Source organism: Procambarus clarkii, chromosome 83 (genome assembly GCF_040958095.1).
Source record: "Procambarus clarkii isolate CNS0578487 chromosome 83, FALCON_Pclarkii_2.0, whole genome shotgun sequence".
NCBI lineage: Eukaryota > Metazoa > Arthropoda > Malacostraca > Decapoda > Cambaridae > Procambarus > Procambarus clarkii.
Genome location: NC_091232.1, coordinates 15,622,627 through 15,648,701, shown reverse-complemented (window position 1 = coordinate 15,648,701; position 26,075 = coordinate 15,622,627). Strand labels below are relative to the sequence as shown.

General features: G+C 43.1%; 1 protein-coding gene across 1 annotated transcript; it reads left to right on the top strand.

Annotated features, from left to right (window-relative positions):
• Positions 1–922: 922 nt before the first annotated feature.
• On the top strand, positions 923–25,169 carry LOC138358462 (proteoglycan 4-like). The gene is made up of 9 exons (XM_069316453.1): positions 923–1,222; positions 19,263–19,486; positions 19,625–19,679; positions 21,308–21,709; positions 21,812–22,210; positions 22,628–22,786; positions 22,868–23,438; positions 23,621–23,872; positions 25,030–25,169. Exons 1-9 carry the CDS (start codon positions 923–925, stop codon positions 25,167–25,169), a joined length of 2,502 nt encoding a protein of 833 aa, XP_069172554.1.
• Positions 25,170–26,075: the final 906 nt, after the last annotated feature.

The window sequence follows — 26,075 nt, the reverse complement described above, 5'->3', positions numbered from 1 at the left end:
AACTCCTCAGTTGGTTTAAAAGTTTACTAAAAAAAAACATATATACATTTACAAATGGCATAAAGAAATGTCTATGTTGGAATCATCCGCTGGCAGCCGCGTTTTTCGATCACACGTCTCTGGCAACACGGTCAGCTGACTGGATCCACTTCCCCCGGCGCGGGCACACACCTCGCGCCTCTGGCAGCACGATCAACTGACGGCTCTAGCTGTCAGATGTCGTAGTTTCCCACGCCTCCAGCGATGCGATCAGCTGTGCGTTTCAGAGTAAGTTGCTGGCTCCTTGCACACCAACTACCCTTCCAGGATCACTAACATCACCACGTTAATGTTCACACACACCAACTCATGCCTAAATGAGTTTTTTGGCTCCTAGCCTAACGTCCTGTCACTTAGACAATAAAATGATGAGTGGAAATATTCACAACATATAAAATACTCTAAGGGGTAAGGGAGGGATAATTATCTACCTTATTTCACTCCAACCATGAAGCTGACTCGTCCTCAGTTGAGGGATGTTGAGGTTCCTGGTTCTGGCTTCTGGTCTCCTGATGAACAGTTCCCACACACACACAGGTTCCTCTGTCGCCTTCGTGGTAACGCGTCCTCGCCGTGCTCACATCCAACAGGTACTGCCTTCCTCCTCCTATTCTCTGGGGTATTGGAGACAGTTACCTCCGTCGTCGTCCTCCACACTCACTGGCACTGTCGACTCTTCACAGTCCAGCACAGCTCCCCCTCGCCTTAACTGCCAGTAGATTTGGGCCCGGCCCTAGCTTCTCGCTTGAAGTGTAGGACGTGGTCCTCTAATGGGCGTCCCAGACGTCACCAGCCCAACGTTCCCTCTGCTGCAGACTCTTGATACGGCTCTTGGCTCTTCAATCCGGTCCGTCCTTGCCTCCGGGCACTCCAGGGAAGTTGGATGGCTTCCCAGACTGTATGCAGAATCGAAGCGGAGCTTAAATCTATCGGTAAGGGTTCTCTAGGTCCGGAGCTCGCTCGAGCACGTCTTCAATCTCTGATGGCTCGTGACGTACTATCTTCCTGCCCCAGGCGCCAGCCGCCCCTCGCCCCTCCGCCTCATGACGTCACACCGCCCGAGGGCTCTCGTCATTGGTCACTTCCGGCACGTGACCTCACTTGGCCAATCAGGTGCTGGGAAGGGTCAGGACGTCTTGGCGGGAAACAGGATGGCTCGTCACCGTCCTGTGCTTCAAAAGGCGTAAGCCCCTTGCATTTTCAATCTTAGCTGGCCCCTTTTCAGCCAGCTACATCACGCTTCACACTTTCCCATACATGAAAATGTTCCCTGAACATTAGAGAATACCTAGGCTACGGAGATATGACTTCTAAGCTGGGAAGGAAGAAATTCAGTGGTGGACACCGTCACAGTATATATGTGAGTATGTATTCCCAATCACGTTAAAGACTCCCCCTCTGTCATCCAGTTTAAAAGAATAGCAACTAAGTACTACATAATCAACTCCTTGTAACCTACCTTATCTCCCAAATGTCAACATGTGTCAGTTCAATTCATGCTGTTGATCTCAATTAATCTTGGGTCTTAGTTTTTAAGGATTTTCCCAGATCTTGCCCAAAACGCTGTGCGTATTAGTGCTTTAGGCATAGTATATACTTGTTCTATCTTGAAATCCAACATTCTACTTGTAACTCCCAACCACTCCTATCACCACCACCACTACCAACTACCAACACCCCCACCACTACCAACACCACCACCACTCCCAACACCACCACCACTCCCAACACCACCACCACTCCCAACATCCCCACCACTACCAACACCCCCACCACTACCAACACCACCACCACTCCCAACACCCCCACCACTACCAATACCCCCACCACTACCAACACCACAACCACTCCCAACACCACCACCACTACCAACACCACAACCACTCCCAACACCCCTGTGGGACATTTGGGGCTTGACTCTATTTATTTAAATATTAATGTAATAAATCAATTACCAAGGACCACCCGCTTTTATAGTAAAGAGGGAAACTGATAAAATGTGATCATTAGAAAATTCCTAGATGAACCAGTAACTATGGATAAATACTAGAGATAATCACAAACCAATAACTATGGATAATCACTTATATAATTAATGGGCTGTATATAATTTAACTGAATCAAAGCCTCAAACACCTACATTGGGGGGGGTATTACTAGAACTTCATATATGTCTAGGAACTAGTGTGGTTCGTGCACCAGTTCATTATGCAATAAACTAATCTTATGACCAATTATGGAATCAATAAATTTGTCACCAATAAGAATACAGATTATGAACATCAGAAATTAATGATTATAATAAACACGTGTTAAAACAGAAAACAGTGATCCGTAGCAATAATACACCACAGATAATGTAATTAATGGAATACGGAAAAGGGTCTTAGCTTGAAGACGTTTTCCAAGACATCGGTCATGAATCATCCTAGGAATCTCCTGAACTCATCATGGAACACTGGGAGATGATTAACACGGGAAATGACAGCTCGGGGAATTCTTCACACACAAGCTGTAAATCAAGATATATTACGTAGCAACATATTGGATTGCCAAATATCTATATTCAAGAAATTAAAAATGGAGAGTGGAAACAGATAATAACCTGTGTTTTATTTTAGTCGCTCGACGTGACGACAAGCTACCCGGCTATAACCTATCCATAATGATGCATCAAAAGGGAATAAAGGTACTTAGCTAATAGGGCACTGTGTAAGTTGAGGCTTGCCGAAGCTCGCGTCCTAGGTTCTGGCGTCGTAATAACGAACACGTGTCGTCGAGCCTAGCCTAGATGATGACGCACTTCTCTGGCCGGTCACGTTGGGCTACACGGAACAAATTAACAGGTTCCAGGCTGAACGTCAAGTTAATTCTCGTTGACGATTCACCACGATGTATCCTGTGACACTGACACCAGCTAAGTTGCTATATTCTGCAACAATTCTTCACACCTCACGGTGGCGACTTTCCTCCTCCACACGCTCTCGGTGGCGTCTTCTCGAGTAATGGCGTCTCCTCTGCTCGTGTCCCGCATTTGATACACAAATTATTTACTACGGATAATATCATTTCTCGCAGTTGCGACTGAAATGTTTGGATAATGACGGGTTTATTATTCAGAGGAGTTAAATATTATTATTTGCTCGTTTTATGATGGTAAGCGAACAATGGAGATGAATGTAATTCTCTCCCTGGCATTCACGCATGACGTTAAATTTATTACCAGATAACAGTTGTAACTAGAAACGCTCTATTTGGCATTATTTGGGAGTCAGGTTATCTGTAAATAATTATCACTCAGAACACCGTTGTTTTTAGAGAATCAAACTCAATTCTCTGACACACTGGATATAGATGTGTTTTTTATAATGGAATCTGACGCAATACTGGCGTCTGGTGACGTAAGAATTCTAGCCTTGTTGTACAGATGCAATTATTAGTACATGTGAACTCTACGGTTGGTTAATTTTAATTACTACAGTGATTAGTAGATTTAGTAATAATTAATAATAATACAACAGTGTTGTATTATGTTGGAAATTTCCAACAACCCCCACCACTCCCAATACCACCACCACTCCCAACACCACCACCACTCCCAACACCACCACCACTCCCAACACCACCACCACTCCCAACACCACCACCACTCCCAACACCACCACCACTCCCAACACCACCACCAGTCCAAACACCAAACCCCTGTGGGAAGTAGTGGAATTTATATCAATCCTTGAGCTATTGTTGACCCCATACCCATCTTGTGGGTGGTAGTGGACCCCTTACCCATCTTGTGGGTGGTAGTTGACCCCATACCCATCTTGTGGGTGGTAGTTGACCCCATACCTATCTTGTGGGCGGTAGTGGACCCCATACCTATCTTGTGGGTGGTAGTGGACCCCTTACCCATCTTGTGGGTGGTAGTGGACTCCATACTCATCTTGTGGGTGGTAGTTGACCCCATACCTATCTTGTGGGTGGTAGTGAACCCCATACCCACCTTTTAGGTCGTATTGGACCCCATACCCCTCTTGCAGATGGTAGTGGACCCCCATACTTATTCTGTCGGTGATAGTGAACCCCATACCTATCCTGTGGGCGGTAGTGGACCCCCATACCCATCGTATGGGCAGTAGTGGACCCCATACCCATCCTGTGGGTGGAGGTGGACCCCATACCCATCTTGTAAGTGGCAGTGGACCCCATACACATCCTGTGGTTGGTAGTGAACCCCATACCCATCTTGTAGGTAGTATTGGACCCCATACCCATCTTGTAGGTAGTATTGGTCCCCATACCCATCTTGTAGATGGTAGTGGACCCCATACTTATCCTGTGGGTGGTAGTGGACCCCATACCCTTCCTGTAGGTGGTAGTGGACCCCATACCCATCATATGAGTGGTAGTGGACCCCATACTCATCATATGGGTGGTAGTGACCCCATAACCATCCTGTAGGCAGTAGTAGACCTCATACCGATTCTATGGGCGGTACTGTAGCCCATACCAATCCTGTGGGCGGTAGTGGACCCCATACCCATCCTCTGAGTGGTTGTCGACCCAATACCTATCATGTGGGCGGTAGTGGATCTCATTCCAATCCTGTAGGCGGTAGTGGACCCCATACTCACTTTGTGGGCGGCAGTTGTGCATATACCCATCCTGTGGATGGATATGACCCCCCATACCCACCCTGTGGGTGGTAGTGGACTCCCATACCCATCTTGAGGATGATAGTGGTCCCCAAACCCTTCCTGTGGGCGGTAGTGGACCCCATACCTATCCTGTGGGCGGTACTTGACCCCATAAGTAAATTATGGGCGGTAATGGACCCATGTCCATCCCTTGGGTGGTACTGGAACCTATACTCATCCTGTATGCTGCAGTGGAGGCCATACCTATCCTTTGGGCGGTAGTGGACACCATACTTATCATGTAGGCGGCAGTGGGCATCATACCCATCCTGTGGGCGGTAATGGGCTACCTACCCACCCTGAGGGCGGTAGTGGACCCCATACGCGTCCTATGGGTGGTAGTTAACCCCATACCCATCCTTTGGGCCGTAATAAACGATATACTCATCCTGTCGGCGGTAGTTAACATGTACCCATTCCATGGATGGTACTGTACCCTGTGGGTGGTATGCTGTGGGCGGCAATGGAGGCCATACCCATCCTGTGGGCAGTAGTAGAAACAATTTTCATCCTGTGGGTGATTGTGAACCCCATACCTATCCTGTGGGCGGTATAGTGGACGCCACGCGCATCCTTTGGGCGGAAGTAGAACATATACTGCCCGAAACGCTGCGCGTGCTAGTGGCTTTACAAGACTGTAATTACCATATTTGTATCCTCACATTCCTTATGTACATTCTTGTATATGCATAAATAAATAAATAAATAAATAAATAAATAAATATACCCATCCAGTGGGCACTAGTGGACCCCATACTCATCCTGTAGATGATAGTGGTCCCCAAACCCATCCTGTAGGCAGTAGTGGACCCCATACCCATCCTGCAGGCGGTACTGAACTCCATACTCATCCTGTGGGTTGTAGAGGACCATGTACCCATTCGCGCAGGAATATCCCTGCAAAAAAAAAAAAAATTGGCGGTATTGGACCCCATACCCACCTTGTGGATGAAAGTGGTTCCCATACCCATCCTATTGGCAGTTGCTGGGCCCAGACCCATCCTACAAGTGGTATGGACCCCCTTATCCCACCTAACAGGTGGTAATAGACCCTATACCCTTCCTACAGTAGATAGTAGATACTATACCATCCTGTTTGCAGTAGTTTACCCCATAGACATTCCAACGTAACATCGTTTTCTGTTGACGTTCCTACACAACATTCTCTAAAGATTTTTAGAGCACAAACTAGTGTATATAATGTTGATTGGTGACGCACTTTTATTTTATGTAATAAATTATAGTGCTTAATATAATTTACTAAGAACAACTAATATTTCTCAAAACAAAACTACGAGCCTTCAATAGGTTGTAGCTGATCTGTAATTTTCTAAGAGCATGGACAATAGTAGGTAAATTTCACAACCCATGTGGGACCTGATAACTACAATTTTTATTATAATTGAACCAATCACGACTATTCTGCTGTCTACGGCGATGGACAGGTACTATGAGACGTAAATTGGTAAGTGAGGAAGAGTTTGGGCCTTGAAAAAAATATAACTGGTAATATGCCACATATGTACTAATTCATAAGCAAAATATTGACTAAAAGCAATAAGTCATATATGTGCTGTCTTGTGCGAGAGTGGGTTGCGCACCTAACCTGTTGAACATTGTAACCATATTTGTAGAAAAGTGATGTTTTGGATATGAACCTAACTACCACTTGCCTATTAAACTTGGATTTATGTTCGATATTGAAGCTTTTTTGTTGGGTAAGTGTTTTTGTTTTTTACATATCACCCCAACTGTCCTGGACCTAACCTCCATTTATCTAACTTCAAATTTATCGTATTTATGGGGGAAAAGTGTTGTTTGTGCATCAACCCAACTGTCCTGGACCTAACCTCCATTTATCTAACTTCAAATTTATCGTATTTATGGGGGAAAAGTGTTGTTTGTGCATCAACCCAACCGCCCTGGACCTAACCTTTGATGCATGGATCTTGATTCCACATTGTATCATATTCTTAGCCATGTGCAGGCGATGAGTCACAATAACGTGGCTAAAGTAAGTTGACCAGACCACACACAAGTCGAATCGACTTGAGAATGGTCCAGGACGGACCGAAACGTCGTCGTCCCTTCACCTTCTAGTGTGTGGTCTGGTCAACTATTCTTAGCCATGTTTTTTTTTTATTTTTTATCATCAATACAACCACCCCCAATCTAACCTCTATTACCTGGGGGTTGATGGAAAATATGATAATAATGGGAATTTTCTCTACATAAGTTGAACTTAACCATCCTTAACCTAACTTTAGTCAGAAAGGGTTATGAATCACTAAAACTATACCATTATCATTACCCAATTTTCCTTATCCTAAACCATAACTAGGAGGGTTTAGACCCCCCTTACCTCGAAATTATATTATAGGGTAATTAAAAATTATAGGGGTGAATTAGGGATATGATAGGTTAATATGTGAAAATATAGTCCTACCTTGAGGTTATCTTGAGATGATTTCGGGGCTTTTAGTGTCCCCGCGGCCCGGTCCTCGACCAGGCCTCCACCACCAGGAAGCAGCCCGTGACAGCTGACTAACTCCCAGGTACCTATTTACTGCTAGGTAACAGGGGCATTCAGGGTGAAAGAAACTTTGCCCATTTGTTTCTGCCTCGTGCAGGAATCGAACCCGCTCCACAGAATTACGAGTCCTGCGCGCTATCCACCAGGCTACGAGGCCCCCCTACCTTAAATATTAAGTATTATTTCGAGGTGAGAGGGGGGGGGGAGGGTCTAAACCCCCTAGTTATGATTTAGGATAAGGAAAATTGGGTAATGGTATAGTTTTAGTGATTCACAACCCTTTCTGACTAAGGTTAGGTTAAGGATGGTTAAGTTCAACTTATGAAGAGAAAATTCCCATTAATAATATATTTTCCATTAACCCCTCAGGTAATAGAGGTTAGGTTGGGGATGGTTGTATTGATGTTAAAAAAAAAAAAAAAACATGGCTAAGAATATGATGCAATTTTGAATCAAGATCCATGCATCAAAGGATAAGTCCAGGGTAGTTAGGTTCATATCCAAAACATCACTTTTCTACAAATATGGTTATAATGTTCAACAAAGATCCAGACACAGTGTGGTTAGGTTCATATCCAAAATTTCACTTTTCCAAGCATATAGATACAATATTCAACAAAGCTCCAAGACCTCTGCAGGTTAGGTGCGGAGCAGTTAGGTTCATATCCAAAAATAACATCACTTTTCTGAGTATATGTCGTATCAGAGGTTAGGTACGAGGTGGTTGATTTGTGGTAATTTGAAGGAAATACCTATTAATAACATACGTCACATAATAATATATTAGCAAAATTAGCTGTAATATAGGGTGGAATGGGAGTCGGGAATAGACATTAACAGCTCTTAACAGTCAATTCGTGCTCTGGATGTGATGTCCATAGGTACATTTAGTAGAATTTGGGGTTTTGGTTTGATACAATTAGGAAAAATTTAGTGGAATTGACACAAATTGGGATAATTTGGATGAATTTACCTAATGCTGTGTAAGGATGGGTTAGGTTAGGTCTGGTTTGGTAGGTTTGTTTTTGGTAAACTAATCTGGAAAATTGGAAATAGTACTAGCACTAGCACTTGCTAGTGCTAGTGCTGATGGACACAGCACTAGCTCTATGAAAATGGTCTTGGGAATGGGGAATGCTGTGCCAAGACTGGATGTTGGATACTCGAAGTTTCGATGGAATAGGTAAAAAGGGGGGGTAAAAATGGGCTTTGGCTGTGCTATGATACAAAACATTTTGGGTATATTTAGTAGAAATTGTCTTATATTAGCCTGAATTTAGGAGGGATAGCTTAAATATCCCCAACTTTAATCAAATCTAGCTTTGGATATGTTAGGTCAGATTACATTAGGTGAGGTTGTCTAGAGTAGGTTGGAATAGGCGAAAACTTGGCTAAAATGGACATTTGCTGTACTATGTTACAAAACATTTGGGCATATTTGGTGGAAATTGGCGTAAATTAGGTTGAATTTAGGTTGTACAGCTTAAATTTCACTAACTTTTAATGAAATCTAGCTTTATTTATTTATTTATTTATTTATATATATACAAGAAGGTACATTGGGTTTGTGAGAATACATTGGATAGTACAGTATTTACATTCTTGTAAAGCCACTAGTACGCACAGCGTTTCGGGCAGGTCCTTAATCTAGCAGATAATTTTAAGTAGGTAATTTCAATCAGAATTGATAAATGATAAAGATACATTACAAGAGAAAAATGAGATGAGAGAGATAAGTAGGTATATTAAAGCACATTGTTATATTAAAGCTCTGATTGATTACATTGACAGCTTGATTAGTAATTTAAACAAGGTTAATAGACACCATACAGCAGATTGACAGCACATATAAGACAGCAATGATCACAATGGTAAAGATGTTCAGATTGGGTACATAAAGATTGGGAGACTGGGTAGCAAAAGATACAGATAAACAAGATTTATAAACACCATACAACAGATTGGCAGCACATATAAGAAAACAGCAATGATCACAATGGTAAAGATGTTCAAATTGGGAACATAAAGGTTGGGAGATTGGGTAGCAATTGATACAGTGCAATTTTAAGGCAAAAAGTGAGAAACTATGAAGATGAAATCAGGTACTTTTTAGTATTTATTTTGAATGATGTAAAAGTTGGACAGCTTTTCAATTCAGTAGGGAGTGAGTTCCATAAACTGGGTCCCTTTATTTGCATAGAGTGTTTACACAGATTAAGTTTAACTCTGGGGATATCAAAGAGATATTTATTTCTGGTGTGGTGATAATGGGTCCTATTACATCTGTCCAAGAAGAGTTTCAGACAAGGATTTGCATTTAAGAACAGGGTTTTGTAAATGTAGTTGACACAAGAGAATTTGTGGAGTGAGATTATGTTTAGCATGTTTAGGGAGTTAAACAAGGGGGCTGTGTGTTGTCTGAAAGCAGAATTTGATATTATTCTGATAGCAGATTTTTGCTGGGTGATGATGGACTTGAGGTGGTTTGCAGTGGTTGAACCCCATGCACAGATACCATAGTTGAGATAGGGATAGATTAGTGCATAATATAGAGAGATGAGAGCAGAGTTAGGAACATAATATCTGATTTTGGAGAGTATACTAACTGTTTTAGAGACTTTCTTAGTTATGTGTTGTATGTGGGTACTGAAGTTGAGTCTCTTGTCTAGGAATATGCCAAGAAACTTTCCATCATTTTTATTGCTAATGTTTACATTGTCAATCTGAAGCTGAATTGCATTTGTAGATTTGCTTCCGAATAGGATGTAGTAGGTGTTTTCTATGTTAAGTGTTAGTTTGTTGGTTGACATCCATAAGTGGACTTTTTTTAGTTCATTATTAACAACACCATTTAGTGTATGTGGGTTGGGGTTGGAGTAGATGAGGGTAGTATCATCAGCAAACAAAATAGGTTTCAGAATGTTAGAGACATTAGGCAGATCATTAATGTATATAAGAAAAAGAAGAGGTCCCAAGATGCTGCCCTGTGGCACTCCAACAGTTATTGGTAGAATGGGAGAGATTATATTATTGATGGCTACACATTGGTGTCTATCACTAAGATAGGATTGGATATAGTCCAGTGCATGGCCTCGGATTCCATAATGATGGAGTTTACTTAAGAGGTAATCGTGATTAACAGTATCAAAGGCCTTTCTCAGGTCAATGAAGAGTCCAATTGGAAACTCATTTTTGTCAAGAGCTGAGTAAATTATATCAAGGAGACTAATAATTGCATCGTTAGTACTCTTTTGAGAGCGGAATCCAAACTGACAGGGGCTAAGAATGTCAAATTTTACGAGATAGGAGTAGAGCTGTTTGTAGATAATTTTTTCAAATATTTTTGATAGTATGGGTAGGTTTGATATTGGTCTATAGTTGTTTATGTCTGGCGGATTACCTCCTTTATGAACTGGCGTTACTCTTGCTTTTTTAAGGATATCAGGGAAGGTATGACACTCAAGGGATTTGTTGAACAGCAGAGCTATAGGTGGCGCAAGGGCATGGGAGGCGCTCTTGTATACAATGGATGGGATTTCACTGATGTTCCCAGCTTTGGTTTTTAGTGAGTGTATGATGGACACAACATCTGACGGGCTGACTGGTGAGAGGAGAAGAGAGTTTGGATAGCTGCCTGAGAGATATGTGTTGATATGTGTCTGAGTCTGTGGGATTTTACTTGCAAGGTTAGCACCAATCGATGAAAAGAAGCTATTAAATTCATTCGCCATTTCTAAGTCAGATGACAGTGTAAGGCCATCCTTAGAGAGTGTTATCTGGTTGTGGGAGTGTTGTTTAGTTCCCAGGATGTTAGAGATGGTATTCCATGTGCTTTTCATGTTGCCTTTTGCTTCTTTGAATCTAGTCTCATAATATGAAAGTTTTGCTTTTCTTATGATACTGGTGAGCACTGATGAGTACCTTTTAACTACTTCCATTGAAACTAGGCCACTCCTAAATTTCTTTTCGTATTCATGTTTTTTGTTGATTGATTTAATTATGCCACTTGTGAGCCACGGGTTATTTTTTCTTTTATCAGTTACTTGTTTGGTAAGGAGGGGACAGTGAGTGTTGTAGAGGCTTAGAGTTTTGGAGAGAAAGAGGTTAGTTGATGAGTTTATATCCTGTGAATTATTAAATTCAGATTCCCAGTTAATATTGTGGAGTGCATTAGAGAGATTGCCTAAAGCTGATTCACTATGTAGCCTGAATGAAAGTTTTTTGGTTTCTGGTGGTGATGTGTCAATGTTTGCTATGAGGAAAGTAGGATAGTGGTCAGTTGTTCTGTCATAAATTACCCCAGATGTAAGGGGAGCTGTTATATTAGTCCATAGGTGATCCAGGGTAGTGGCAGATGTTTGAGTGACTCGGGTGGGCTTGGTGATTGTGGGGATTAGCATACAGGAGTGCATGCTGTTACGGAAATAGTCAACTTGAGGGTTGTTTTGAAGACCCAGGTCAATATTGAAATCACCTCCCAGAATGATGTGATTTTTGTTGAGATTGTTATTTATGATAAGATTCCTTACATTGTCAGAGAATAAAGCTATGTTGGTATTAGGAAATCTATAGATGGCACCGATTATCAGCGAGGATTTAAGGGATTTACTGGAGAACTTGGCAAAGGTATATTCACAATAGTCGTCTCTATCACTCGTGACACTATTGCAAGTGAAGGTATCTTTGTAATATATTGCTGTACCGCCACCTTTTTTATTAGGCCTGCAGTTATGAATGGCTTTATAACCAGCTAAATTGTAGAGTTGGGTATAGTCATTACTTAGCCAAGTTTCTGTTAAAATGATGAAAGATAATTTAGTACCTAGTGCTGTAAGAAGTGCATTTATATCATCAAAATGTTTACCAAGTGACCTAACATTTTGGTTGTAAACTGATAAGCAGGTGCTATTTAGGAGTTTGTTTTTTGCAAGATTTGCTGTGTAATACCTGCAATAATGATGATCAATGTGCTGATTTGTGTGGATATGGGACAGAAGATTTCGATCTGGATCAATATCAGTAAGCATATAGATAAGATAATGTCACGATACAATAAGATAAGCAATTTCAGGAACAGATGAAAACTAAATCTGCTGTAAAATAGAAAGTTATTATAGCAAAACACAGAAATATAATAATATAACAATACAATAAGAGCTTACAAAGTATTGAGTTTGCTAAAATTAGAGAATAATTATGGCAAAACAGAACAATAAATGCAAGTAAACAAAAGAATTGAAACAATTAGAGGTAGAATAAAAGTCACTAGATAGCCATGGAGGATACACAAGTTTGGTGGAGAGAACAAAAAAAATCAGTAGAGACTGTCAGGATGAATATATAAAAAAAATTTGACAAATGATAATTGTAAAGTAAAATAATCTTAAAGATAATAAATTTTAATTAGCTTAGTTTTAACCTATAATTAGAATGAACTTAATTAAAAGAATGAAATGAGATCAATAATTGATTTCAATAAATGACATAGATCAATACAATTAAATTTACAATTTAAATGGAATAGGGTAAGATTAGATTTAAGAGTAAAATTTTACAATGAAACTGAGGTAGATGCTTGCATAAGTGCATGGAGACTTGATGGATTATTTAGGAAATTATATGAATGAGAGAACATTAGGTAAATGGTAAGGCAGAGACAGCACCTTAGACAAAGTTAGATTAAGTTAGGTTAGGCTCAGGCACTGAAAGAGTTATTTTAAGTACTGGCATTGGTCGGGTTCAGGTTTTCAGATATACCACAATCACTAAAGAAGGCCAGTAGTTGTTGGTCACATTTTATTTCATATCTTTTTCCTGTACTTTCCTTCTTCGCAAAATGTTAAATAAACAAATATATGTTAGGTTAGGTTAGATAGAGTTGTGTAGGATATGTTGGAATAGGTGTAAAACTCGGCTAAAATGGGCTATGGCAGTGCTATGACACAAGACATTTGGGTACATTTGGTTGAAATTGGCTTAAATTAGGTGGGATGGCTTAAATTAAACCAACTTTAATCAAATTCAACTTTGGATATGTTAGGTCTAGTTAGGTTAGGTAAGGTGGTGTAGGGTAGGATGGAATAAGTGAAAATGTGGGTAAAAATGGGCATTGGCTGTGCTATGTTACAAAACTTTTGGGTATATTTGTGGAAATTGTCTTAAATTAGGTTGAATTTAGATGGGGAATAGCTTAAATTTTACTAACTTTAATCAAATCTAACTTTTGATATGTTAGGTGAAGTTAGGTGAGGTTGTGTATGGTAGGATATATAATATCGTAGGGGTAATGAACTAACATGTTCATAAAATAGTGTAAATTTACTTGTTTGGGGGTTCATGTTATAGCTTACTTATGTATGGTCAGAGGCGACATAGGCTTGTATGTGAGGATATAGGTTGCTCATATTTATTTAGTTTAGCTTTTGCTAGGTTGAATTTGGTTAAATTTCTATAGTATAAGGATAAATTTTTATAGATTTAGATGAATTTAGGTTCTAATTGGTTACATTTTGGAAAAGGATATAATAAATTTGCTTAAATTATCATAGAATTTACTCACTTCAGCTAACCCCCACCTGTCCCTAACATAACTAAGGCTAGAACCAATAAGTCTGGAGGGTTTGTCTAAATAAATATGAGTGATACGATTGAAGAGGATGTAACAAAGAAGTATTAATAAGGGAATAAAAAGAATGGACATATGCTTGATGAATAGTTTAGCACTAATAATGTTTTAAAAGATTTATGGTAAATGTGTTTTTATATAGAGCTCATAGGATGTCAGACTTACTATTCATTCATGTGAATTCCTGACTGTTTATAAGTTGGTTAAACTCAGCATATTAATAATGATGACCTAAACATACATAGAACAATATAATGCAAATTGTGTATTTTTACCTAGTTGGTTGTGATTGTAACTGTGCAAATAGCACAATTATTATACTTGTGTAAGTTGTGTATTAATTGTGCAGATTCTGTATTTTGCATAAGTCGTATGATGATTGCAATTATGTATTTATTATATTCCTACAAATTGTATATTGTTTGTGCAAGTTGTGTATTAATTGTGCATGTTTTGTATGTGTATTTGTGGAATTGAGTAGTTGTGTTCATATTTGGGTTAGTTGTGTATTGATTATATTTTGTGCAAGTTGTATATTAATTGTGCAAGTTGTGTATTAATTGTGCATATGTTGTAATTTTATTTGTGTGAATTGTGCATTTGTGCTAGTTGCGTATTTACATATTAGAGCTAGTTATGTACTGAATGTATTTGTGCTGGATATGTATTTTGATTGCATTTATGCAAGTTGTGTAATAATAAACAAATCCACAAGGGCCGTGACGAGGATTCGAACCGGCGTCTGAGAGCATCCCAGACGCTGCCTTAATGGATTGAGCTATGACATGGCCTAAAGGAGATGAAACTGAAGTTCTACTGAACTTACTGGATCCTGCAGCCCCCCCCCCCCCCTCCGTGCACTCGAGCTATGTCAATAGGCGTTCTTTTTGTTAATTTGATTCATCACACAATTGTGATTTCTGTGTGTAGTGTGTAATAATAATTATTAAAGATGCATAATATTTGTGCAAGTTGTGTATTAATTGCCCATGTTGTGTGATTGTATATGAACGAATTGTGTATTTACACCTGTTGTGTATTGATTATCATTGCGTGAGTTATATAATTGAACATATGAACATAAGAACATAAGAATAAAGGTAACTGCAGTAGATCTATTGGCCCATACGAGGCAGCTCCTATCTATAACCACCCAATCCCACTCATAAACATGTCCAACCCACTCTTGAAACAATCGAGGGACCCCACCTCCACCTCGTTATGCGTTATGCGGTAATTGGTTCCACAAATCAACATCCCTGTTACCGAACCATTATTTACCCAAGTCTTTCCTAAACCTAAACTTATCAAATTTATACCCATTGTTTCGTGTTTTGTCTTGTGTTGATACGTTTAATATCCTATAATATCTCCTTTGTTATGTCCTGTCATCTACTTGTAAACCTCTATCATGTCACCCTTAACTCTTCGCCTTTCCAGTGAATGCAATTTAAGCTTTGTTAATCTTTCTTCATATGAAAGATTTCTAATTTGGGGAATTAACTTAGTCATCCTACGCTGGACACGTTCAAGTGAATTTATATCCATTCTATAGTATGGCAACCAAAACTGATCTGCATAATCTAAATGGGGTCTAACCAGAGCAAGATATAACAGAAGAACAACACCAGGTGTCTTGTTACTAAAGCTTCCATTAATAAATCCCAATGTCCTATATGCCTTATTACGAACATTCATGCATTGATCCTTTTGTTTTAAATTCTTGTATATCATAACTCCCAGATCCCTTTCGCAATCTCAACACCATCTAGCTCGTATCTTGTAACTCTATCATCATTACCCAGTTACAGAAACGAGACAAGTCACGACCGTTTTGCTTTTCCCAACGGTCGCGACTTGCATCAGGGTTTTTTTTTTCATTTTTTCCCCAACGATCGCGAGTTGCATCAGGGGGGGTATTCGTTTTTTTCGCGTGACGGTCGCGATTTGCTGCAGGGGTGTTTTCAATTTTTCCAACAGCTGTCTCTATCCCAGGGTATGTTTTTCAATTTTTATTCATTAGTACCTCGTACTCTCTTAATATTTTCATTCATTAATCGTGCGCTCTCATTCATCATATGTAATTTTCCCAAAAGGGAGAATAAAAGGTTCGCTCCTAGGCCCCCCCCCCCCTCGGGCGTTTTGTTCGAGGGGATTAAAGCGTCGTTTCCTGTCTTGAGAGTTTTACGTTGCCTTGTACAGATATCGCTAATGGTCAATGACGTCACCCCGTCTTCATTTTCCCTGGATAACTTCGTTTTCTGTAATAGTGTATTTATTCCCATTTTCAATATTTATAACAAAGAGAGGATTAAAAGGCTGCCTTCTGTCAAGCCTAATGTACAATGGTGTTAACCATTATAAGCTCGTTTTTCTCAGTAAGGTATTGTCATACTGTTTCCTATTTTCTAAGATCATTTTATAGCTAAGATTTGTTGCTACCCCGGGGCCTATGTGAAGCTGTCGAAGAAAATATGAAAATACCCATGCGCCTATATGAAGCCGGGGTAAAAAGCAAAATGGCTTTGCATAGGCGCATTTTCTACTACTGCCACTGATGTTATTCTCTTGATATGGTCTTCAGGAGACAAGTCTGGCATGATATCAACCTCCGAGTCTCTCTCTCACTCTTGAAGAATTTCATCTCCCAAATGATACCTTGTATCTGGGCTCCTGCTCCCTACACCTATCATCATTACATTACATTTGCTTGGGTTAAACTAACAACCATTTGTTAAACCATTTCTTCAGTTTGTCCAGTCTTCTTGAAGTCTCAAGCAGAGTTCTTCATTGGCTTGCTTCCATCCTGAGCTGTGGCTGAGAGCACAGTCGACGTAAGCATTGACAACACTCCTCTTGTACCTGTCTGGGCAGTCGATATTGACATTGAGGCACATTCCTATGTTTGTTTCCTTAGTGTAGACTGCAGCGTGGAAGCCTCAGCTTCTTTCCGTGACTGTTACATCTAGAAAGGGCAGCTTCTCATCCTTCTCCATCTCATAAATGAAACTCAACACAGAATTCCGCTCAAATGCCTCCTTCAGCTCCTGCAGACGTCTGACATCAGGTACCTGTGTAAAAATGTCGTCAACATACCTGCAGTATATGGCGGGTCTCAAGTTCATGTCAACTAAGACCTTCTGCTCGATGGTACCCATGTAGAAGTTTGCAAACAGGACACCTGAGGGAGAACCCATGACGACCCCATCTACTTGCTTGCTCGCATTTGTGCTCCTCACGTGTGCCCCAAAGAATGAGGTGATTTGATAAAAAACTATGCCCAAGATTACCATCAGAGTGCCGGTGGGATGATAGGGAAATACCCATGACTACAATCATCTTTTGTCCGGTCGTGTTGGTCGATTAGTTACTGTGTTCTGTTTACCAGATGCATAGTGCTCCTGGCAGTAAGGGTTCGAGTCACTTATGGGGAGTGAGTTTTCGGTTGCATATATGCCTGGGGACCATTCAGGGTTGTTTGCATATATATATATATATATATATATATATATATATATATATATATATATATATATATATATATATATATATATATATGAATGAAAACTCACACCCCAGAAGTGACTCGAACCCATACTCCCAGAAGCAACGCAACTGGTAACTACAGGGCGCCTTAATCCGCTTGACCATCACGGCCGTCAAAAGGAAGTGATAGCCGAGGCTATTTGAGCCACTTCCCCGACGGCAACTCGGATGGTAATCTTGGGCATAGCATTTCACCAAATCACCTCATTCTTTGGGGCACACGTGAGGAACACAAATGCGAACAAGCCTGAATGGTCCCCAGGACTATATGCGAATGAAAACTCGCATATATAAATGGCTTGTTCGCATTTGTGTATTATATATATATTATATATATATATATATATATATATATATATATATATATATATATATATATATATATATATATATATATATATATATATATATATATATATATATATATATTAGTATATTTTGGTAGCAGTCTTTCTTGTAAACATATGTTGTTGAATATGACCGAAAAAGTAAGATTAATAATTGTAACACGAATCTTCTCAATATTTCTAATGTATTTCTTCACTGTCGGTGTTAATAAAAATAACAACTCTCCGAAATTCATTTTTAAATTGTCTGACGCCTGAACGCGTTTTGTAATTCGTATTACATTTTCAAAGACTTAATTTACACACAAATTCTTCGTACTTATACTCTGTTGGATGAGGTGATATGGTACAAAAGTTTTGGGTGAGGTGACAAACACAAGACAGAACACGAAACAATGGCTATAAATTGGATAAGTGAACATATGAATGGAAGTAACTGCAGGAGGTCTATTGGCCCATACTTCCTCTTGCTGCTTCCATATTGGTTCAGGGTCTTGAAGTAGGTAGAATATAGTTGTGCATTAAAAGCTATTGATTGCTGGTGTTGACTTTTTGATGTGTAGTGCCTCGCTGATGTCAAGCCGCCTGCTATCGCCGTACCTATCGATGATTTCTGTGTTGTTTGTTAAGAAATCATCAATAGGTATGGCGATAGCAGGCGGATTGACACATAAAAAATCAACACCAGCAATCAACAGCCAATGATATATATATAAAATGTATGTATAATTCAAATTCAGGCAGGCAGGGAAGAGAGGCGAGAGAATAAGACTAAAGGAAAGGGGAAGGGATAAAAACGAGCGGTAAAAATGTTGATGACTCGTCCATCTCGAGCAAACCTCAAAATAACACACATCCTGTTCTGGCGGTGGGCGCGACCTTCACATGTCTACCTCTTGCCTGTCATGTTTGCTTGCTTCCCCGTCTGTCTGCTCGCCTGTCTCGCAGTACCTACCGCCCTGTCTTCTAAGTAATTATCCACTGCTCCCCCTAGTAATTAAGAAGGCGTCAATCCGGGGAGACTGTGTGTAGCCGCTGCTCTCTAAGCATCTCAGTGTTACCAGAGTGTCGTGCGAGCCTCTGCACGTGATCACAAATGTGATCACAAATGGGATCACAAATGGGATCTCAACAAATGTGGATAATGTTTTTTTCTGGCAAGTATGGTGAGAGCATTTGACTTTCTCTGGTGCAATACTTGAATTATCTACCTAGTTAAACTTAAATAAGAATCCATTAATTTACCAAAGGTTTCAAAATTTATATGAATAAGGCCCATGATTAAATTCTAATAAAACAAGTTAAATTATTATTACCTGGAAATGCAAAAAATCTAATTTAAAGTCAAACTAAAAAGGTCAAAGGTGCTTAGATCTTTATTACAAAAAATGAGTCACAGGTGCAAAAAAAACGTCAGTAAAAGTGTCAACGATCAGGAGACTCTATTATAAGTTTGTGTCAAAATGTTAATATGTCAGAGCGTAACAGAACAACACCGAGGTTACTTCAGTGTCAAACATTCTGTTGGTCGCATACGGTACACGCTGCAGCACCCTGATCCCTGGATACGGTACACGCTGCAGCGCTCTGATCCCTGGATACGGTACAAGCTGCAGCGCCCTGATCCCTGGATACGGTACAAGCTGCAGCGCCCTGATCCCTGGATACGGTATACGCTGCAGCGCCCTGATCCCTGGATACGGTACACGTTGCAGCGCCCTGGTCAATGGAGACCTAATATCTGACCATATCTACAAAATCACCTTTCTGGAACGGCTGATATGATGGAAAACACGTTCAAATATAATGGTCCATTATCTCTGTATTCCTGCTCCATTAGCCAGATTAATCTTGCAAATATTCTGAATATTGTATATATCGCGCGCAGAGCCATAGTGAGTTGGAACATGCTTAATATTATTGCATCCTGAGTGTACAATGTGTGTATAGTGGGAGACCTGTTGGAGATTATACACATATGTGTGCCTTGACGTGTGTGCATGCTTGTGTATATACTTAAGTATTTGCTCGTATGCTGGTGTCCATGGTCGATTTTTGCTTGCCTTTGGATGCATATACTTCCATGTATATCTGAATAAGTTGGGAAAAATACGGGTCTTCCCGCACCAGCGCTACTTAAGGTATGACACACGCAACACATTACCGAAGAACATTAAGGTTTACTGCCTCTCTTGTGTCGTAGAAACATTTTGGTATTTTTACATTCTTGCGTTTCAAGGGAAGACTGAGTGGCACGAGGGCTGTACCTGAGCTATGACGATCCTTCAAAGACTGAGGTGAACGTTGGAACACACTGAGGCGTTATTGATACAGCATTTTAAGAATGTATAGAAAGAGAAGACGGCGAGTATTGGCATGAATAAGGTTGAAGAGTATGGAAGAAAAGAGTAAAATTAGGATCTGAGTATTCTGTTGATATCTGTGAGGAGCTCCAAATGGCTACACTCTGGTTATCTGAGTGGTTGTCTCAGTGATCCAGCCCGCGATGAACCAGGTGGCAGACACTGCCGTGGACCAGCTGGCAGACACTGCCGTGGACCAGGTGGCAGACACTGCCGTGGACCAGCTGGCAGACACTGCCGTGGACCAGGTGGCAGACACTGCCGTGGACCAGGTGGCAGACACTGCCGTGGTCCAGGTGGCAGACACTGCCGTGGACCAGCAGGCAGACACTGCCGTGGACCAGGTGGCAGACACTGCCGTGGACCAGGTGGCAGACACTGCCGTGGACCAGGTGGCAGACACTGCCGTGGACCAGGTGGCAGACACTGCCGTGGACCAGGTGGCAGACACTGCCGTGGACCAGGTGGCAGACACTGCCGTGGACCAGGTGGCAGACACTGCCGTGGACCAGCAGGCAGACACTGCCGTGGACCAGGTGGCAGACACTGCCGTGGACCAGGTGGCAGACACTGCCGTGGACCAGGTGGCAGACACTGCCGTGGTCCAGGTGGCAGACACTGCCGTGGACCAGCAGGCAGACACTGCCGTGGACCAGGTGGCAGACACTGCCGTGGACCAGGTGGCAGACACTGCCGTGGACCAGGTGGCAGACACTGCCGTGGTCCAGGTGGCAGACACTGCCGTGGACCAGCAGGCAGACACTGCCGTGGACCAGGTGGCAGACACTGCCGTGGACCAGGTGGCAGACACTGCCGTGGACCAGGTGGCAGACACTGCCGTGGTCCAGGTGGCAGACACTGCCGTGGACCAGCAGGCAGACACTGCCGTGGACCAGGTGGCAGACACTGCCGTGGACCAGGTGGCAGACACTGCCGTGGACCAGCAGGCAGACACTGCCGTGGACCAGGTGGCAGACACTGCCGTGGACCAGGTGGCAGACACTGCCGTGGTCCAGGTGGCAGACACTGCCGTGGTCCAGGTGGCAGACACTGCCGTGGACCAGGTGGCAGACACTGCCGTGGACCAGGTGGCAGACACTGCCGTGGTCCAGGTGGCAGACACTGCCGTGGACCAGCAGGCAGACACTGCCGTGGACCAGGTGGCAGACACTGCCGTGGACCAGGTGGCAGACACCGCCGTGGACCAGGTGGCAGACACTGCCGTGGACCAGGTGGCAGACATTGCCGTGGTCCAGGTGGCAGACACTGCCGTGGTCCAGGTGGCAGACACTGCCGTGGACCAGCAGGCAGACACTGCCGTGGACCAGCTGGCAGACACTGCCGTGGTCCAGGTGGCAGACACTGCCGTGGACCAGGTGGCAGACACTGCCGTGGACCAGCAGGCAGACATTGCCGTGGACCAGCAGGCAGACACTGCCGTGGTCCAGGTGGAAGACACTGCCGTGGACCAGCAGGCACACACTGCCGTGGACCAGCTGGAAGACACTGCCGTGGACCAGCTGGCAGACACTGCCGTGGACCAGCTGTCAGACACTGCCTTGGTCCAGCTGGCAGACACTGCAGTGGACCAGCTGACAGACACTGCCGTGGACCAGGAGGCAGACATTGCCGTGGACTAGGTGGCAGACACTGTGCTGGACAAGGTGGCAGACACTGCCGTGGACCAGGTGGCAGGAACTGCCGTGGACCAGGTGGCAGGAACTGCCGTGGACCAGGTGGCAGGAACTGCCGTGGACCAGTTGGCAGGAACTGCCGTGGATCAAGTGGCAGACACTGCCGTGGACCAGGTGGCAGACACTGCCGTGGACCAGCTGACAGACACTGCCGTGGACCAGGTGGCAGGAACTGCCGTGGACCAAGTGGCAGACACTGCCTTGGGCCAGGTGGCAGACACTGCCGTGGACCAGGTGGCAGACACTGCCGTGGACCAGGTGGCAGACACTGCCGTGGACCAGCTGGCAGAGAGTGCCGTGGACCAGATGACAGACACTGCCATAGACCAGCTGGCAGACATTGCCATCGACCAGCTGGCAGACACTGCCGTGGACTAGCTGGCAGACATTGCCATCGACCAGCTGGCAGACATTGCCATCGACCAGCTGGCAGACACTGCCGTGGACTAGCTGGCAGACATTGCCGTGGACCAGCTGGCAGACATTGCCGTGGACTAGCTGGCAGACACTGCCGTGGACCAGCTGGCAGACACTGCCGTGGACCAGGCGGCAGACACTGCCGTAGACCAGCTGTCAGACACTGCCTTGGACCAGGTGGCAGACACTGCCGTGGACCAGGTGGCAGACACTGCCGTAGACCAGCTGTCAGACACTGCCGTGGACCAGCTGTCAGACACTGCCTTGGACCAGCTGGCAGACACTACCGTGGACCAGCTGGCAGACACTGCCGTGGACCAGCTGGCAGACACTGCCGTGGACCAAGTGGCAGACACTGCCGTGTGCCAGGTGGCAGACACTGCCGTTGGCCAGGTGGCAGACACTGCCGTGGACCAGGTGGCAGACACTGCCGTAGACCAGCTGTCAGACACTGCCTTGGACCAGCTGGCAGACACTGCCGTGGACCAGCTGGCAGACACTGCCGTGGACCAAGTGGCAGACACTGCCGTGGGCCAGGTGGCAGACACTGCCGTGGGCCAGGTGGCAGACACTGCCGTGGGCCAGGTGGCAGACACTGCCGTGGGCCAGGTGGCAGACACTGCCGTGGACCAGCTGGCAGACACTGCTGTGGACCAGCTGGCAGACACTGCCGTAGACCAGCTGTCAGACACTGCCGTCGACCAGCTGTCAGACACTGCCTTGGACCAGCTGGCAGACACTGCCGTGGACCAGCTGGCAGACACTGACGTGGACCAGCTGGCAGACACTGCCGTAGACCAGCTGTCAGACACTGCCGTAGACCAGCTGTCAGACACTGCCTTGGACCAGCTGGCAGACACTGCCGTGGACCAGCTGGCAGACACTGCCGTAGACCAGCTGTCAGACACTGCCTTGGACCAGCTGGCAGACACTGCCGTGGACCAGCTGGCAGACACTGCCGTAGACCAGCTGTCAGACACTGCCTTGGACCAGCTGGCAGACACTGCCGTGGACCAGCTGTCAGACACTGCCTTGGACCAGCTGGCAGACACTACCGTGGACCAGCTGGCAGACACTGCCGTGGACCAAGTGGCAGACACTGCCGTGGGCCAGGTGGCAGACACTGCCGTGGGCCTGGTGGCAGACACTGCCGTGGAGTGTTCGGAAGTATTGGGAAGTCGTACTGTAGGCGTCAAGTGTTGCATCTGTAACATAAAATTTCACCTGGGCTGTGCAGAATTATCTCCAGGATGCACAAACAGGCAAGGAATTTACTGGGTTTGCAAAGATGGCAGGTTAATATGGGAGAACATAATTAAACTGATGAAAACATTCCCGAGTCACAGAGATTATCTTTCACAGAAAAGCTACCAGTGATATATGCGGACTGGAAAAAGAAAACACTGGATAACGACCAAAACTCAGGAACAGATTGTTTAAAGAACTGCAGCAGTAGTGTGGAGGAAGAGGGTATTGTGGTACAAAATAACAGCAATATTGCAGAGTCAGGTAATATAAACAATGAGAGCAACAGTGAGACAGACTGCATAACTGAAGGACTCGGGACGAAAGACGGAGATGGCTCCAATAAAGAGGTAGACAAGACAGACACAGGTATAAATACCTTGAAAAACGTAAAAACTTATAATATATGCAAATTCTACGCTCAAGGAATATGCAAATATGGAAAATTTGGAGCTAAATGCAATTTTCTGCATCCTCGAAAATGCAGGAACATGTTGGCGAGGGGTACATGCCGTTTTGGAACGGGGTGTAGATACTTCCACCCTAAACTATGTCAATTTTCAATTAGGGACAAAAAATGCTCCAATCTTCTGTGTCCGGAATTCCACGTGAGAGGTTATCTTCTTGAGGTTATCTTGAGATGATTTCGGGGCTTTAGTGTCCCCGCGGCCCGGTCCTCGACCAGGCCTCCACCCCCAGGAAGCAGCCCGTGACAGCTGACTAACACCCATGTACCTATTTACTGCTAGGTAACAGGGGCATTCAGGGTGAAAGAAACATTGCCCATTTGTTTCTGCCTCGTGCGGGAATCGAACCCGCGCCACAGAATTACGAGTCCTGCGCGCTATCCACCAGGCTACGAGGCCCCCTGGCATACACAGGAGGTACACAGCGTTATAGACGGGAAGATCAATATGACACTACTGGAAATTTTTTAGAGGAAGGCAGAAACAGAGTAGTAAATATAAGAGAGAGGAACAGTCAGATGGAACCACTACAGGATTACAGAGGGGAAGGGAGATACCCACAAGCCTGGAATACAAATTATCAACAAGCACACAGGTACTACACCACACAACACCCGTCCTACTACCAAAACTGGACGAGCCACTTCCAAAAAACACACCCTGGACCTGTGAAGAGTGGGGGGGGAGAACTACCAAAGCCCAACCGAAGTGACACACAATGTGGGAAATCATTCATATTTGCAAACATACAAGGCTTGAAATCAAAATCAAGCAACAAAGTTAAGTTCATAAATGGCCTCCTAATAGAATCGAACTCAATATTTGGTGCATTTACAGAAACCCACACAAAAGACCACATGGTTAGTGAAATCTGGATTTCGAATTATAATCTATATAGATGTGACAGAGTAATTTGGTCAAGTGGAGGAGTAGGCCTGCATATTAAAGAGTAGCAGGCATGCAAAGAGCTCCTGAACTCGTCCAATGACTTGGTAGAGGTACTTGGAATTAAAGTGGAAAATATTAATCTACTTATTATTTTAATATACAAACCGCCAGATGCAAGAATTGAGGAATTCACTGAACAGACCCACAAAATAGAGAATATCCTTGATAACCTAGCAAAGCCTGTACCAGATATTATCTTCCTTGAAGACTTCTTATCTACCCAGTTTAAAATTGAGACTAGTAAACAATAACATTATAGCAGGAAATCAACCTTGAAATAACCAACTACAGGTCAGACAACTACTGAGATTCTGTGACAAATTCTCGCTCAGTCAGCAGATTACAGAAACAACTAGGAACGAAAACACGCTGGATCTGATATTCACGAACAATGAGGAGCTAATCAGAGACATTACTGACATTACTGTCTCAGACACTATGTACTCGGACCACAAGCTCATTGAAGTGCAAACTAACATTAATAACGGTAGTAGGCCCAAGAGAAACAACAAGCGAGAAGGGTTATTCAATAAATTCAATTTTAAAAATAAAAGGATAGATTGGGAGAAAATAAACAGGGAACTTACAAACATTCAGTGGGAAAATGTTCTAAGAAATAAAAATCCTATACAAGGAATAGAAAAACTGACTTCTGAAGCATATGAAGTCTGTCTGAAACATGTTTATTTGAGGAAAGCCAGAAAGAGGTCCAATGTAGAAAGGAAACGCAGACGACATTACAAAAGAAGGAAGAAATTAACGGAAATGCTTAAGCAGACACGACTCTCCGTACAGAGAAGAAATAATTTAAACAGTGAGATTGAAGAAATCGAACAGAGACTGAAGCATTCCTATCAGACTGAAGAAAGGCAACTAGAACAGAAAGCAATTCAAGAAATTAAGAAAAAACAAAATATTTCTTCACATTTGCTAAATCAAAAGCAAAAACCACTGCCAGTATTGGACCTATTCGTATTAGTGAAGGTTCATACACTGAGGATGACAAAAAAAATTAGTGAAATCCTAAAAAAGCAGAGTGAGGACATGTTTAGCACTCCGATACACAGCATGAAAGTGGAAGATTCGGACAATTTCTTAATGAGTGATATCCAAACATCTGTAAATATAACTGATATCAACACGAGCGTAGCAGATTT